The sequence below is a fragment of the Acartia tonsa genome, chromosome 4 (assembly GCF_053477335.1).
Source record: "Acartia tonsa isolate MP-2025a chromosome 4, ASM5347733v1, whole genome shotgun sequence".
Classification (NCBI taxonomy): Eukaryota; Metazoa; Arthropoda; class Copepoda; order Calanoida; family Acartiidae; genus Acartia; species Acartia tonsa.
The window spans coordinates 36,145,706-36,163,458 of record NC_137263.1 but is presented as its reverse complement, the minus strand read 5'-3'; the positions used below and the strand labels follow the sequence as shown (position 1 = coordinate 36,163,458).

At 31.2% G+C, this 17,753-nt stretch overlaps 1 protein-coding gene across 1 annotated transcript; it reads right to left on the bottom strand.

Moving 5' to 3' along the window:
• Positions 1-72: 72 nt before the first annotated feature.
• Positions 73-16,369, bottom strand: LOC145316996 (gamma-aminobutyric acid receptor subunit alpha-6-like). Its single transcript, XM_080157851.1, has 19 exons — positions 16,250-16,369; positions 11,158-11,242; positions 10,777-10,839; positions 10,058-10,135; positions 9,011-9,094; positions 8,545-8,670; positions 8,166-8,208; positions 7,754-7,832; positions 5,993-6,060; positions 5,636-5,700; positions 4,514-4,577; positions 3,566-3,674; positions 3,371-3,429; positions 2,967-3,111; positions 2,662-2,739; positions 2,292-2,427; positions 1,799-1,874; positions 1,087-1,202; positions 73-305 (listed from the first exon to the last, which is right to left on the bottom strand). Exons 1-19 carry the CDS (start codon positions 16,302-16,304, stop codon positions 149-151), a joined length of 1,686 nt encoding a protein of 561 aa, XP_080013977.1. The 5' UTR covers positions 16,305-16,369; the 3' UTR covers positions 73-148.
• Positions 16,370-17,753: the final 1,384 nt, after the last annotated feature.

Below are 17,753 nucleotides of genomic sequence, written 5' to 3'. Positions count from 1 at the left end.
AAACAAAAAAGACTGTTCAGACATTTCATCACAAAAAAAAGAACATCATATAACATTTTATTTAAAGACAAATTTTGTTTATAAATTATTTTATATTTATTTATATTTAATGTAATTTTAAATGAAGATTTTTATACATTTTATAATTTTATAGATAAATATAAACAATATAATAGATAAACCCTGTTGCAACGAATGCAAATGGGAATAAAATTCTTGATAATTCGTCAATTCTGTCGACGACATATTGAGTTTCGTCATATAGAAGGTCGCCCTCCACAGGGTAGATGTAAATATATTTGTCCCTGAAAAAATTACTTTATAATTTACTTTGTCCATCTCTAAGATGAAATGTGATTTACTCAGTTGCGATTAGACTTGGACGGCCAATTTTGTTTATTGATATAATTCACTTGTTCAGTCGGTATGCCTGTAATGCTTTTTAGAACATTATTTAAAGGAAATGTGTTTTTCTAGCTTTTACTACAGATAGATGACTAAAATTTCTTGGGAATACTTGTATAACCTCTCAGCAGCAACTGTTTAACTAGCAATGTCCGTACGTTTGTACACTACACTGTAAAGATAGAAGTCTGAAATTTCATGTTTAGATTTCTAATCCAAAGTGCATGTACATCGTTGATATTAAGTCCCTTTGTTTGGCTCAACTTAGATAATTTTTTCCTTGCTTAAAGAAGGTGTCTTAACTTTTATTTTTATAGCTAGTCGGTGTTTTTAGTAAGAATTAGATGTAAAATTTTCCATAGAATTCAGATATGCAATCGTTTTTTTTGTAGACCTCTTATTTTTTAAGTAATTTAAGTTTTTTTTTAAATTAAGTCGGTTTTAAGGTACTAATATGCAACAAAAAAAGAAGAAGAAAATTGCCATTATGAACAACAATAGTAAGATCTTTAATTATTGAAAAAATAAATTTTTTTAACCCACGAGAATAAAAACTTTGAACTTAATTATATCATTACACAGGCATAAGAAATAGGTGTTATATATACTTTTAGAATGAGAAAAATATTACAAATCCATTCTTTAACAACTTTGCTTGTGTTTTGTCAAATTTATTGCTACCTGTAATATGAAAGTAAAATATCCCATGTAGCTTTAAATTTATTCTTATAGCTAGGTCTCCATTCTCTTATTCTTGTGTAGATGTTCACCACAAACCTATTCTCGGTCTCTACCTCCTGAAAACGTATAATTAGGGATTACCTACCCTGTACTGAGGTGGATTCTTTAAAAAAAATTGCCCCACTAATCGCTTAGTGGAGCAAAAATCTTTTCGTGAAAAAAACACCAAAATCACATTAAAAATCTACAAAATTAAACAAAATCATTGAAGGTTTATAAACATAAGATTTTATTTAATTTTTGTAGATTTTTTATGTGATATTAGAGGATTTTTCACGAAAACAATTTTGCCCCACTAAGCGATTAGTGGGGCAAATTTTTTTAAAGAATCCACCTCTGTTTTATTTTATTTTACTGATTTTTTAAAGAATGTTTATGAAAGGTATGAAAATGATTTGCTACATTGCAGTTTTTAAATCACGCGCGGCTTTGTCCTCAGCATCTAGGTGAAGGTGGTGGTAAAGAAATGGTGTATAACCATCCCAAGATATATTTATAATGACCCTGGTACATATGTGAAGCTTCCCTAAAATGGATAACTCAGTAGGTGCAGTGGTTAGTGAGAACATATAATCTTACTAGTTTATATCATAGAAATAGATAGAAAAATTTTATTTTCCATTGAATTATCTCTTAAGATATTTGTTCAAACCTGTATATTTTCATCTGTTTCAAAAGTTACATCTCTATCTGTTGTTATGTCACAAGCTTCAGTTGTTATTTCATCTAAGCATTAGGATGGAATTATGGTAAACTAATTTTAAATATTGTTTTGACTTTTTTTTGTATAGTGATCAAATTAAGACACAGAAATGGCTTCAAAAGATTAAAATGACAAATGTCATATATTTTTTTTATGCTTGGCAGTCGCGAAGTCTGTCGGTCGCTTGAATAAGAGCGTTTGTCGAAGCTAAGCGGTTTAGTCGGATAGTTTTAAAATAAGTTGATGAGACTAATAAGTGAAATAACAGCGAGACTGCATGGTCTTATTCCTAAAGCTTTGCGGCTACCAGGACCTAATACATTCTCTGATATCATAAAAGCATTTAACTGTTGTACCCTAATCAGTATACTTAATTCATAAAGGTTCAAGAGTTGATTAAGAGAAAGATAATTGTATTTTAAGATCTCCATAATCCTTTCCTTCTGCCTTTGCAACAGATATTTTATCAGCTAAATCTTCAGTATAGTTTTCGTCCAAGTCATCTTCAAAAGGATTATTGCTTGTGTTTGTACTTGTTTCAAAGATTTTTCTGTCCTTTGGAACTTCCCTGTCTATACCTATCATAAAGTTATATTAATAACGAACCTTTTCTACATTTAGGGTAGGTCCGTTCGTCCGTGACGGATAGCTCTTACCGTGTTCCAGTCGTAAAAAGCCTGAGTCTATAATCATATACAGAAATATCATGTGTTAATTTTTCATATCATGATATACTTATCCTATTTTCTTGATTCTTAGACTATTGATTTCTAAAACGAATCATTTTAGATCGCTTTGCTAAACAAAATTACCTGTAAATTCTTTTGTTTCTTTTGGTTTAGAATTTAGATTTGATTTCATAATTTCTAGTTTTTCTACTCTTGCCTTTGCTGAAATATACGAATTTGTGAGTACTGATACCTTGAATGCACTAAAATAATTATCATTTGAACAAAATTAATCAATTTTATCTACCCTTTATGTTAATATCTTAAGATTATGGTGCTTTCCCTAATATTGCCTATTTAGCACTTATTCCCCTCCCTTATTTTTAAATATAAATTTAAATGAAGGGGTGTTATAGATTTTTTCCTATGCCTAAAAACTGTAGTTCTACCTTTCTCCGGGTTATCCTCCTCCCACTGTCTGAGCCTCTTGAAGTATATGCTGATGAAGTTGATGATGGCGAACTCTGTGAGAGCAGCGAAGGTGAAGAAAAAACAGATAAAAATGTAAACATCAAGGGCTGTGGCGTATCCTACCTAATTGAAAATAAAATCATGATTTAAATAAACTAAGGTTGCATAGAAGTTCAAGTTCGGAAAACCTAACCCCGAAATTTAAAAAAATTATGTAATATATATATGCATCTTCAATTAGTTTGTGCTTCATTTTACGTAATCCCCCTATCGAGATTTTTACAAATAATATACCTCCTATAGTTAATCACAATTGGGGATATACATCAATTTATCGTTCATTGATCTATCCCTGAAGATCACTAATGTAAGTTAAAATAACCTGTGGTTTAGCTTTTCCACCAAATCCTATTTTTGTCACGCTCAAAATAGTCATCACACCTAAACATATGTATCCAAATCAAATTTGTTAGGGTTAATTTTTATCACTTGGCAACTAATGGAACCCACAACCCTCCCTGCTTTATTCATTTTATTTTCAAAATAATATGTATAAAAGCACCAACTAAAATATTACCTAGGGCAACCCTGGATGGAACATCAGTCTTAACAATCCAGAAGCTGACCCAGGAACACATGACCGCCAGGGTCAGGGGAAAGTAAATACCCAGCAAGAAAAAACCTGCCTATAAAAAAAGAAAATCTGAAATTGATAGGTTGTGTCACACTAAAATTAGTAATACTTATCAACCAGAGACGTGCATGAGGGGAGTGTATCTACCTCTCTGGCATAAGGGGCGTCGTAGCTCTGTGGTTACGCACTGAGTTACGGTGGTGAGAGTTCGAGTTCTGTTCAAGTCCCCATTTGGTAACTCGAATTTTTCAGTCGCACTTCATTCACGCAACTTTCCCTTGGTTGTGTAAGAATGGTGATAATTGGGTAGTTTGGATATTCAATAGTCAAGTACATAATATTAGTGCAACTCTTAACCAAGCTCCTCTGTGGAGAGCGTCATTCATTACGGTGACTTAATTTGGGACACCTGCCATACTTGGCGAGGGTGAGGTAATCAAGAGTAGGTCCATTGTATTTGTACTCGCGCGTGGACCTTGAGCTGGCCCTGGTGCTAGCATACAAAAGTGTCTCGTCCTACTCCATGACTTCTTAGGTCTAAACACTAAGAAACCATGGCTACATATACAAACACCTCTCTGGCATCCCTCCTATTTTTTTTGTTACACCCTAATCACTTCGCTTATCCATCTGGATAAACCCTGTGCACACCAAATGGGTTAAACTACAGCACGAAAAGGATAAGATGCAGCTACATACTTAAATCAGATATAATGTGTACACAAAGTTTGATTTAATCTGCAACTTTGTTCTGCAAGTTATACCTACTCTTAAAACCAATAGCCTATTCTTCAAAATTAGGCACCTATCATAGCCCATTTTAAACTGATTGGTGTGACGTGTCCAAAGTATGTTCTACACTTCGCTACAATATACAGGTAAAAATGTGACCTGTCTTTCAAGATCAAAATTGAGATATGCTACAGAATCATTTCTAAATCCACTTGATAGCTTCCTAAATATATAAAAACAAGGACAATTATGCTCACTTCATTATATTAAGGTTATATACGATACAATAATGTCTAATGTTGGTCATGATATCTACGTTATAAATACAAATGGTCCTTTTAGGAAACTTAATGATATTACCTAACATGGTAAGATGTCATACAATGATCTGAACCATTGGATAATGGGCCAAATCCTATATAATATCTTAGGCTATATTTAGAGTGAGAGTTTCCTAAGTGTTTTATATTCCTGTAAGGCTTAGGAAACTAACCAATTTTACTCTTTTAGGTTTTTCACTGTTACCGCCGTTTTTAACGGTAAATAACGGTGCCAGGGCGGTAAAATAAAATTCAATCCTCCTAAATTTCAATAAAAAACAACTTTGCTTTGTAGTATATCTTAAAATCTCTTATAGTTTTCGAGATAGGAGTAGAGGCATTCAGTAGTGATACCCTTCCAATAAGTGACTATATGGATCACCCTGAAATATGGTTAGTAGATTTTTAAAAGCGAAGCTTTTCTATAATTAGGGTCGGTCCGTCCGTACGTCCGTCCGTAACGGATAGCTCTTTTCGTTAATTTAGGCATGTTAGAATTGTCCTATCGATTTCAAATTTTGCATGGTGATTCCTTTAATAGTTAGGTACGATTTAGAAAGCGTAGCAACTCTATAATCATCACCAAAATGTCCGTACGTCCATTTTAAACATGTTGATTTTTTAAATTTTTTAACAACTAATTTTTATGTGATATAATTATCCGATTTATCTGATTTTTGGTATGTTGATTCCTGGGACAACAAAGTATAATGTAATAAGCGAAGCAACTCTATAATCAAGTCCTAAAAATGTAAGTATGTCCATAAACATTATCCTGAATCAAGCAGTTTTTCAACAAATTTACTTACAATTTTGCTTTGACTCTTATACATTTATATTATTATTATTCAGTTCTGACACTATACAAGTGTTAATGTCCGTTTGTCCTACCGTTTCAGTGCTTCGCTTTTATGGATGTTGTCATCCTTGTTATTATTAGGATTGTTATTACAAACTTTACCTGTTAGTTAGGGTATTATGAACTCCGTATTGCCAGTCTATAATATCATATTGAGCTAATTCTCTATGAAATATTACACATAGAAGTATCCTATTCTTTTTATTTTTGGGGGGGTTGGGGGTGTCCCACCCCCCAAGAAAATAGCTTAAAACCATCCCAGAACCAGTAGGTATATTCCCTGAGAGTAGAGCCGAATCGGTTCAGTGGTTACTGAGATCTTATGCTTCAGACAGACAGACATCGTTCTACTTTGTATTATAGATTGTTTAATAGATCTTAAAGGAATCTTAAATATATTTAGAAATATACTCCAGCTGTTCTATAGATCTTAATTGACAATATCATGTGTAATTTCCTGCTGTCAATAGAGATAGGTTCATTATCCCAAGCGTATAGAACATCACTGCCTGTATAACTGTAGGACCCTTCAATAAATATATGTTTAATAATTTTTTATTGAATTCTTCTTTGTTTTAAAATCAGGGATATTAAGGGATAAGATAAATTAAAGTACATCTTCAATGATGATGAACACAATTATCACTTCTGTATATCAAAATTTTAAGTCCAATATAATTTCTCACCCTATTAAAAATAGATTTATAATGTACATAGATGTATGTATGTTTGTCATGTAAAATCTCGTATATTACTAAAGCATAGTACTGGTCCCATGTTGGTTTCAGGATATTTTGTGAGTATAAGTCACCAAATAAGGATGCCAATACCTAAAGGCTTGTTACAAAGCAATTGTCTTGTTTTCTATAAAGAAGGTGTATCAACTTTTTTTTTATAGCTAGCCGGTTCTTTTAGTAAGTAGTAGATGTAAAATTTTTCATAGAATTCAGATATGCAATCGGTTTTTTTTTGTAGATCTCTTATTTTTTAAGTAATTTAAGTTTAAAAAAAAAAATTAAGTCGATTATAAGGTAATAAAATGCAACAAAAAAAAGAAAGAAAATGGCCATTATGAACAAAAATAGTAAGATCTTTAATTTGACACCTTACTTTTTCAATTCTGTCAGGTAATTATTGAAAAAATCGATTTTTTTAAACCCACAAGAATAAAAACTTTGAACTTAATTTTATTATTTCACAGATAAAAAAATATGGGTTCATATATACCTTTAGAATCAGAAAAATATTACGAATTCATTGTAAGCAAAATTGAAAAAAAAAGTTTACAATATACTATATAAACTACAATAAAAGGAATTATATGAAAATATCATATTATATTGTACAGGCAACGTCTTAATTCTTGAATTGAGTATAAAAATGGGAAGGGGGTAAAGAGGGGGTAAAAAAGAGAAGACGATAGTGTTGCCTGAACAAAAAATACAATTGGCCATTTGTTTAATTTTTACTTTTTTTACTTTTTTTCAATTTTGCTTACAATGGATTCGTAATATTTTTCTGATTCTAAAGGTATATATGAACCCATGTTTTTTTATGTCTGTTTGAGAAAATATTTAGGTCTAAAGTTTTTATTAAACCGAGGTTAAAAAAATAGATTTTTTCAATAATTACTCAACAGAATTTTAAAAGTAAGGTGTCAAATTAAAGATCTTACTATTTTTGTTCTTACTGGCCATTTTCTTCTTTTATTTTGTTGCGTTTTAGTACCTTAAAACCGACTTAATTATTTTTTTAAAAAACTTAAATTACTTAAAAAATAAGAGGTCTACAAAAAAAACCGATTGCATATCTGAATTCTATGAAAAATTTTACATCTACTACTTACTAAAAGAACCGGCTAGCTATAAAAAAAAGTTGATACACCTTATTTTCAATTTTTATCCTAAGTTAGGGTACGAATATACCCAAATAATAGAATAGCCGCAATAAAAATTTGCTTTTCTTACCAGATTCTTAAGATTTGCTATTCATAATTTAATGCTATTTTTGACGAAGCCAAATATGTACCACTTTTGCACCACTTTTGATTCCTGTGACGTCATAAAATGTGGGAGATGAGAGGAGAAGTGGGAAAGAAAACCCCTAAAAAGAGATGGAGAATCCCTCATTTTTATTACGTCACATGAATCAAAAGTGGTGCAATAGTGGTACAAATTTATAATTGCATTTTGTTAACTTTAACAAAGCGTTTATACATACCTAGACTCAAAGGACAGGACTGAAAATCAAAAGGAAATTTTCCTAAATACATGGGACACCTTGCCCAGATGGTAAGTCTCTGAAACAAAATATATTGTAAGATAACTTTAAAAAGTGGAACACTTGAATTAGATCAAGTGCAGTTCACGGTAAAATGTTCCTGGAATAGATTATCTAAAAAGATATTTAATAAATTTAAAGGCTGCTAACGGCCAAAAGCCTGAACCTACATAGCATGTTAGTATAAAACTTTATTTGATAATATAAGAAAGACTACAAATAAATGCGAATGGCCATTACTCAATAACTATAAATTTTTTATGATATTCGTTCACAAACAAACTGCACTTAATCCCATAAATTTATTTTAAAATCCTTTTATGTTTGTTTTCAAAATTAGTCTTAATTTAACCTGCGAATATGAAATTCGTCCTTGTGGAGATATTCTTAAAAATCTGCAAAAATAATTATATATATTAATTGATAAAACAATTATAAGTATTGATTTTAGGTTACTCTCAAAAAAGGTAACTTATTCGAGTATAGGTCCCTTTAGAGGCAACGTCTTTTAATTGGCGTATCGTCGTATTTTCTCAATAGCTTTTCCCCTATTTCTAGCCCCTGCTATTTATTTTACTTCTTTACTTTTTATCCCTTATTAATAATTTTATTCTGGGGGTTTACCGTCACCCAACCATAGGGGGAAGCCACTAAAGTATGTTTATGGATACAGAATTACAGACAAACAGACCTAGACGAATGGCAACTAGAGAAGCTTCGCTTCCAAATACCTGTTTGGCACTGTGATTTTATGAAGGTATGATTTCTGTCCATTCAGAAATGTTGTATCAGGTTTCCAGATTTTTGTCAGGAATTGCCAGTTCAATACCAGCTCTGATACTCCACTTGTGTTAAATCTAAATAGTTGGTTGTGTATTTGTGTGAGTTTCTCTATCCATGTTTCGCTGTATTAGTCATATGAACAATAATACCTATCAAGAATTCATGGCATAAGTTTATGATTATGATAGACTCAACAAAGTATATAGACCAATAACTTAAAAAACAGTATATGTACAAATAACCATAAATAGTAATATTTGGTTTAAAGAATACCTATATTTTGTACATTTTAGTAAAAAAAACTTTTCACAAAATGTTTGATTTTTTTGCCCATATGAAAACTTTTGAAGTCGTGGCATTTTGGCATAAACTATGGTTACAACAATCAGGTACAATTATACTTATAAACTGTACCTTAATCTTTTATCAGCCCAAGATTGTCTGAAATAACAGTCCAGTGAAAATACTCCTTTAGTTTCATCTACTGGTCCCATAGACCTAATCATTTATATTAAATCTTTATCTATCTATGATTGTCTAAAATAACAGTCCAGTGAAAATACTCCTTTAGTTTCATCTACTGGTCCCATAGACCTAATTATTTATATTAAATCTGTATCTGTCTATGATTATATGAAATAACACTCCAGTGAAAATACTCCTTTAGTTTCATCTACTGGTCCCATAGACCTAATTATTTATATTAAATCTGTATCTGTCTATGATTATATGAAATAACACTCCAGTGAAAATACTCCTTTAGTTTCATCTACTGGTCCCATAGACCTAATTATTTATATTAAATCTGTATCTGTCTATGATTATATGAAATAACACTCCAGTGAAAATACTCCTTTAGTTTCATCTACTGGTCCCATAGACCTAATTATTTATATTAAATCTGTATCTGTCTATGATTATATGAAATAACACTCCAGTGAAAATACTCCTTTAGTTTCATCTACTGGTCCCATAGACCTAATCATTTATATTATATCTTTATCTGTCTATAATTGTCTAATATAACAGTCCAGTAAAAACACTCCTTTAGTTTCATCTACTGGTCCCATAGACCTAATCATTTATATTAAATCTGTTTCTATCTATGATTATCTGAAATAACAGTCCAGAGCTGTATCTTTAAATCATTTTAGTGGTGAGCCAGATCGGGGTGAGCCAACTTTTCACCAACGAGAGCACAGCATTTTATGAAATTGTGATCGGCTGAAATTCGGCGCACCCCGATCTGGCTCACCACTAAAATGATTTAAAGATCCAGCTCAGTAAAAAAAACTTCTTTAGTTTCATCTACTGGTCCTATTGACCTAACTATTTATTTTAAACCTTTTTCTGCCTATGAAAATTTAGAAAAAAATAAAAATCGCTTTAAATTAATTTTATTAGTAAACGGCCGGACTAACAAACAAAATACCCCGTTTAAAGAGTAGTTTATTTTAATACCTTATTGCCAAGTTCATTGTGACCTTGATAGGCTCTAGGTCAAAGTTAATTCCAGGTGGCCGCATCTCTTTATTATACCTGGAATTTATAAATTAGCGGTTTTACCACAAAGTGATTAGTAAGCACAAAAATTCATTCCCTCTGACTTTGAAAGAAATTGAAATAAAGAGGGATTATGTATTAATTTAATGTAGCCCTGCAGGTATAGGACATGCAGGGTTAGAGTACCCACAGGGTGCTGGAATCTTGCGCTGTAAGAGAAAGCACTGCACTATTTACAGTGCAATGTGCCTTCACTCTCAAATAGTTAATAAAACAAGAATGCTTTGTTACAGATTAATTATGACACACTAGTTTAGGACTAATTAAGCTTAAATGTTAAAAACAAGAATGGCATATTTCATGAATACGGAGAAATAAATTTTACAGGGTTCTAAGCAGTGGCATGCGGTAGAGGGGTGTCAATACCTCCCTTAATATTAAAGATTTGAAGGCCTGCCTTTGCCTTTGCCTTTATTCACCCCCTGGTGAATCGCTGTGGATGAAAACTTTGTTTTTAATAACACGTGTAAAAAGGATTTTAAAAACATTAATATAATGATTATGTCTCAATTTTCAAATTTCTCTTAATCTCCTTAAAGCCCCCCCCTCCCCCCCCCCCCCTCCTATCTTAACACCCATGAGAAATCTCTGTGAACGGTTTCTATTAAAACTGCTACCTATGTTTGTCTAATAGTTTATCCAGTGTTGAGGATACATCTGCCGCCAAGGCTTTCCCACTCCTTAACAAAATACGATGTAAAATAATGGCGTTTACATATTTTTTCAGATCTGGTGCAGTACATGGTGAAATATTGCTGGAATAGATTATTTTAACAAGGCTTTAAATACTCTGGAATAGCCAAGAACCAATAATGCACATCACAAAGAAAACACCCGTAAGAAAGGGTATTTTTATGCATTTTTGTGCGCTGTGAGTCAACTGTGCATTTTTGAGTATTGTCTATTTTAGATTATTTGTCTCTTTCACTGGTTACAATTATGTTCGAACAAATAAAGTCTGTACATTTTCTTGTTGTTGTTTCTTGTCTATTAGTTACCTGTAAAATGTAGGAGTTGATCTTTTAAATCTGTAAAATTCCATAAGATCATCTTCATCTATTCTCGTCTCTAGTATCTCATTCCCTTAATAATTCAAATAAATAATAATTCCAAATAATTAAATTGCTTTAAGGAAAGAGGAGGAGAAGAGCCGTCCCTCGACTTTTCAGTAAAGTTCTATAAAGAAAAATAGTAATTTTTTATGTGTGGTGAATTTTTATAGGAAGTAATAAACTTTCCCTGTAAAGAAGAACACTATAAAATCAACGGTTAGCGATATCCTTTGCTACAAATACATACACACACGAACAGACAATTCCTTACTTTTATATATCGATATATGTTTATCCTTAATGATGATACACAAAATTACCCTTTCTGTAGATTACAATTGATGGTAAAAACGTTTGGACACTGAACTTCATGAAAAAAAAATTCAAAATTCGATAAAATGTCCCAAAGTTGTTTAAAAAAAGGTAATTATGAAACCTTGGAGACTAGTGTAATAAAAAGCCCAATGTACTCCCTGCATCCCTGAATAGAAAAAAATATTTTCCTAAAAACGTAAGAAAAAGAAATACTATGTAAAATTGATTTTAATCCTTTATTTTGAAGATTTTTTTTTATTTTTATGCATGTTGTTTATTGGGTGTTAGAGTAATCCTCAAGAGTTACTAATATAATATACAGGTGAGATTACATCAATGTTCCTACAATCTTGCAAATAACAAGGATGACAACATACATAAGTTTCGAATCCATACAACATTGAAAACAAACAGAATAACAAAGTGACATAAAAAGTAGATGAAAATAAATCAGATGGATAACCTGAAATAGTCCCACCATGAATTTTTTTTAGTTTATAAGGTTCCAAAATGATGATGGGAATGTTGATAAGAAGTCTTACGGAAACTAACGGACATTTCGAATTATAGAGTAACTTTGCTACTAATTATGCCCATGGAGGATTTAATCTTTAAAAGAATGGTATGTTTTCTTTTCAATTTCCTCAGGGCAAGCATTTCAATGTCATAAACGTCTATAATATCTCATAATGTAATTTAAATTTTTTTATTAAATTTTATATAAATAATTATCTTGTTTCTCATTTCAATATAGGTTTAACGCAAGTTTATACCCTAACACCCTTTTTAAAACGTTCCTTGATTGCATATGATTTAGGCTAAAAAAACAGTAAGTTTGTGAAAACATAAAATTGAAAAGACAGATTTTGCAAATTTGTTAATTCCGCAAAATCCCACCAAATACTTTTATGACTTAATAAACAAATTTGCACACAAAAAAATGCACAATTTTTTTCAAATAATTTTTTTTATATGTGGCTACTCTTTAACTTTTTTGTATGGGTAGTTTAGATCAATTGAAAAGGGCTTTAGATAAAAAGTTAAAAATATTCAAGATTATGTTGAAACTTTTTGTATAAATTAAAGATGATCTTCTATTTTGATATTGTTGATAAATTTACACGCAATTAAAGTTTACCAATCAAAATTTTTTTTCCAAAGAAGTTGTATAAACTTTTTTGCTTTTTATTTAAGATAGCTAGCCGGTTCTTTCAGTAAGTAGTAGATGTAAAATTTTTCATAGAATTCAGATATGCAATCGGTTTTTTTGTAGACCTCTTATTTTTTAAGTTATTTAAGTTTTTAAAAAAAAATAATTAAGTCAGTTTTAAGGTACTAAAACGCAACAAAATAAAAGAGGAAAATAGCCAGTATAAACAAAAATAGTAAGATCTTTAATTTGACACCTTACTTTTAAAATTCTGTTGAGTAATTGTTGAAAAAATCTATTTTTTTAACCTCGGTTTAATCAAAACATTAAACCTAAATATTTTCTCATACAGACATAAAAAATATGGGTTCATATATACCATTAGAATGAGAAAAATAATATGAATCCATTGTAAGCAAAATTGAAAAAGTTTAAAAAAATTGTAATAAAAAATAGAAAAAATAAAAAAGTTATTTTAAGAATTGTAACTACTAAACTAGCCAATCACAAATCGCAAAAATTGACGAATCGGGAAGCTTAATCTATAAAATTAACCTATAGAATTGCCAGAAAAAAAGGAGAACGTTCATACAATATATACAATAGATACTACAATGAATATAGTGATATTAAAGAACATGTAAAGAATGAAAAATTATGAACAAATATGCATCAGTCTGTTTATAAACTTCAAAACAATGCAGTTAAAAATACATTATTGTTTCTTGTGTTTAAAAAATATCTGCTACATTGCATTGTCTTTTGTTTAGGTTTTGTTCAGGTTTGGTTCAAGCTAACCCTTTAAAGCCGAAAATTATGATTCTTAAAATAAACTTATTTTTTTTATTATAGTTTTATAAAACTTTTTCAATTTTGCTTAGAATAGATTCGTAATATTTTTCTGATTCTAAAGGTATATATGAACCCATGTTTTTTATGTCTGTTTGAGAAAATATTTAGGTCTAAAGTTTTTATTAAACCGAGGTTAAAAAAATAGATTTTTTCAATAATTACTCAACAGAATTTTAAAAGTAAGGTGTCAAATTAAAGATCTTACTATTTTTGTTCATACTGGCCAATTTCTTCTTTTATTTTGTTGCGTTTTAGTACCTTAAAACCGACTTAATTATTTTTTTTTAAAACTTAAATTACTTAAAAAATAAGAGGTCTACAAAAAAACCGATTGCATATCTGAATTCTATGAAAAATTTTACATCTACTACTTACTGAAAGGACCGGCTAGCTATCTTAAATAAAAAACAAAAAAGTTGATACAACTTCTTTATCATAAAAAATATCTTAGTTTTACATTGTTAACAAAGATGACAGCATTCATAACAACAAAGCTCTGAAACGGTAGGACAAACGAACAGAACTGAAAAAGCATAATATAAAGCATGTATTAGTCTAAACAAAATTCTAAGTAATTTTGCTGCTAAACTGCTTAAATACATGATACTGCTCAATACCGTTTATAACATTGTACCTTGTTGTAATAGGAATCAGTATTCCAAAAAACAGATGAATGTTTTAAATTTACGTGCAAACTTTCTGGTATCGATTACAGAGTTACTATTTTTTAATCTGTTACAGGAATCACCATGTCGATTGGACATGCCTAATTAACGATAAGAGCTATCCGTTACGGACAAACGGAACGACCCTAAATATAGAAAAGCTTTGCTTTTACGATGTCACATGGGCTGGTGGTTAATATCTACACGTTAAATAGATATACATATTACAAATATTTAATTTAAGAATTATTATGTTTACTCTGTATTCCAGAGGTAATTTGATCAAAGAAAAATTTTACTCCAAAATCAAATTAATTCTGTGTAGGCCCTTTCCCTATAGTTTTTTTGATGCTATTTGATGAATTGTCCTATCGATTTCAAACTTTGCATGGTGATTCCTGTAGTAGTTAGGTACGATTTAGAAGGCGTAGCAACTCTATAATAATTACCAGAATGTCCGTACGTCCATTTTAACCCATTAGTGCCGAACCGGACATTAAAACCCGGTTCCGAAAAATGGAAAAAAAACCGGTTTCCGGCTCCATAATTGCATCATTCTCAGTATGAATCCCTCCTCTACTACCCTGGCTTTCTTTTCCCCCTGGAGCAGGCAGTTAAGCTTACTTCCGTTTTATGGTATAGCTCAACAAAATTTGAAAATCATGAAATTCAAAATACCCCTTCTAACTTTTTTGTTTTTATAGTAAAGTCGCTGATTTTTTTCGTGAAATCTAATGTTTATTGACAAGTGCATCTATATGTGAATTCGTTTTATTCAAATTATTATTTTTTATATGATTTTTTTATCGTTTTTTTACGCCCTATTATGACCCGGTTCGGCTTGGCCATACATACCCGAAAATTTTAAAACCCGGCTCGGTTTCGGTTTTTATTACCCGGTTTTAACTTTTCAACCAATAAAAATAACAATTAACGTCATTAGTAAGGGTTTGAGCCACCATAATAACCCTAGTAATCTCTATAGGTGTCACCCAATAGTTTTATGATCGTTTTCTGATATGTAACACCCAAATTTTAATGTTCTTTTTTTGTAGTGTGTGTCTTTTAAAACTTCGAGCAACGGATTTTTTTCCCGAAACGGCGGCACCTATAGCCGAAACACTAAATTTGAAATAAATCGCTTCGTATTATACTTGTAGCTCTTTAGATTACATGAGGTTGTGTAGTTTTCAATTACGGATCGTATCAAATTTCTAAAAAGTGTTCATCTCACTTTTGGCGTTAAAAAATTACATTTTTCGATTTTTGGTCAAAATAACCGGGTTTATACAGGTCAACCGGGTTTTAAAACTGGGGGAAAGCACCAAAAACGGGTGTTAATGCCTGGTTGGTATTTATGGCCAAGCCGAACCGGGTTTTTTTGCAACTTTCCTGTGCACGCCACTAGAGCAAAACAAAAAAATACGAATTCCGTTTTGACCATTATAAAGCTTCCCTGAAACTTACAGCTCGATCGGCCCATAAAAGTGGCGCTCGGCACTAATGGGTTAAACATGTTGATTTTTTACTTTTTTAACAACAAATTTTTATGTGATCTAATTGTCCGATTGTTCTGATTTTCGGTATACTGATTCCTTGGACAACAAAGTACAATGTTATAAGCAAAGCAACTCTATAATCAAGTCCTAAAATGTAAGTATGTCCAAAAACATTTTCCTGCATCAAGAAGTTTTTTAACAAATTTACTCACAATTTTGCTTTGTCTCTTATTTATTAATTTATTTATATTCTGATTATTCAATTCTGACACTATACAAGTGTTAATGTCCGTTTGTCCAACCGTTTCAGAGCTTCGCTTTTATGGATTTTGTCATCCTTGTTTGACTTTACAATGGCATTTGTCAGTATGAATTTTTATTAGACTTAAAAGAATCTTTATTATAATATATCATTTTAAGATTTAAGTCCATAAGATTTTAAAGGAGTATTTAATTAAAGTCCATGAGTAATACATAAATGTCACAAAATTAGGAACATATGGACATTACCTATTTATATATTAGCTGCACTTTCAAAACTCATATACAGTATATACCTGCAATTTTATTTAGAATAACCAATATTATGACAATGAATATCATTTTAAACATTTACGTTTTTCTGACTTGGAAAAAGCATTTGATACTTGTTGTCACTTTGTATTGTTGTGAGATAAGGAGACAAACTAAGGATTGAATTGTCAAGAATTATTCATTGGTGTGAATATAAAACAACAAAAAGTTGTCCTGATTATGCATAAAAACAGGAAAAAAAGTTTCTATTATAAGAAAAATAAAAGTTAGACAATAAGAAGTTTAGATATATGGATATCTGCATAAGAAATTTTAAAAAAATATCTTCTGTAGCAGCCGAGTAAATAACATTTAATACAACGCTTTATATGTACGTATTAAAAGGCAGACAAACAAGATAAGATATAGAGGAATAAATTGTATTTATTGTCTTTTATGGTATCTGAGAAAATTGCGTTCCTCCTACTAAAAAAATCAATAATAATAAAATGAGTATAGTGGGTGTGCTGTGCTATCTTAATTTTAACTAGCAGCTACGCCCCTAGAGGCCTCTAGGGGCACTTGAGAAGGAGAGAGACGAATTTAATAACCCAAATTCTTATTTTAGATTTTTTAAAAAAGTAAAAAAAAAAATTTTGGGGAGGCCAAAAAATTTTTTTTGAGGGGGGTTCCTCCCCCCCCCCTCATTTTAAAGGGGGGAGGCGGATGTGCCACTTTTTGAAACCAAAACTAAAAGTCAACAAAGGAACTCAACTAAAAAAAGAGTTACAGGTCTGAGATTTTGCATGGCAGTTGCTTTATAGGGGTACAATATGGAACTGTTAAGAAACGGCGGCGCAACCGCCGAAAACCGCCGTTTCCCGCCGAATTTTTTTTTGCAATTTCTCGGCGGTTTTCGGCGGTTGCGCCGCCGTTTCTTCACTGTTCCATATTGTAACCCTATAAAGCAACTGCCATGCAAAATCTCAGACCTGTAACTCTTTTTTTAGTTGAGTTCCTTTGACTTTTAGTTTTGGTTTCAAAAAGTGGCACATCCGCCTCCCCCCTTTTAGTTAAAAATTAAATTTTTTTTATGGGGGGGGATTTTTCATTTTTTGGTGGGGTTGGGGGTGTCCCACCCCCTAAGAAAATAGTTATAAACCTTTCCGGGACCTATGATAAGCTACCCTGTTAAGGAGAAGCCGATCGGTTTAGCGATTAGCGAGATCCTTCGGTACAGACACACAGACACACAGAAAAACATCCTGTTACTTTAGTATAAGGATATTCAGTGTTTTATAAGGACATCTATTCATTCCTTTAAAACAAATCCATGTATTAGTTTTCACGCTAAAGTGTTCGGGGTTGTTTTTCACAGACGGAAATTTTGCAATATTAAATGACTTTTCTATAGTTCTTGATTTTAGTTTGTACTTTCATGTAAGCTTATGTGAATCACATACAACAGACGGAGTCAATATGGATGTCAAATTAATATACAACCCTTTCTTCCCCTAAAACGTGCACAAGACAAGTATTACTTACATA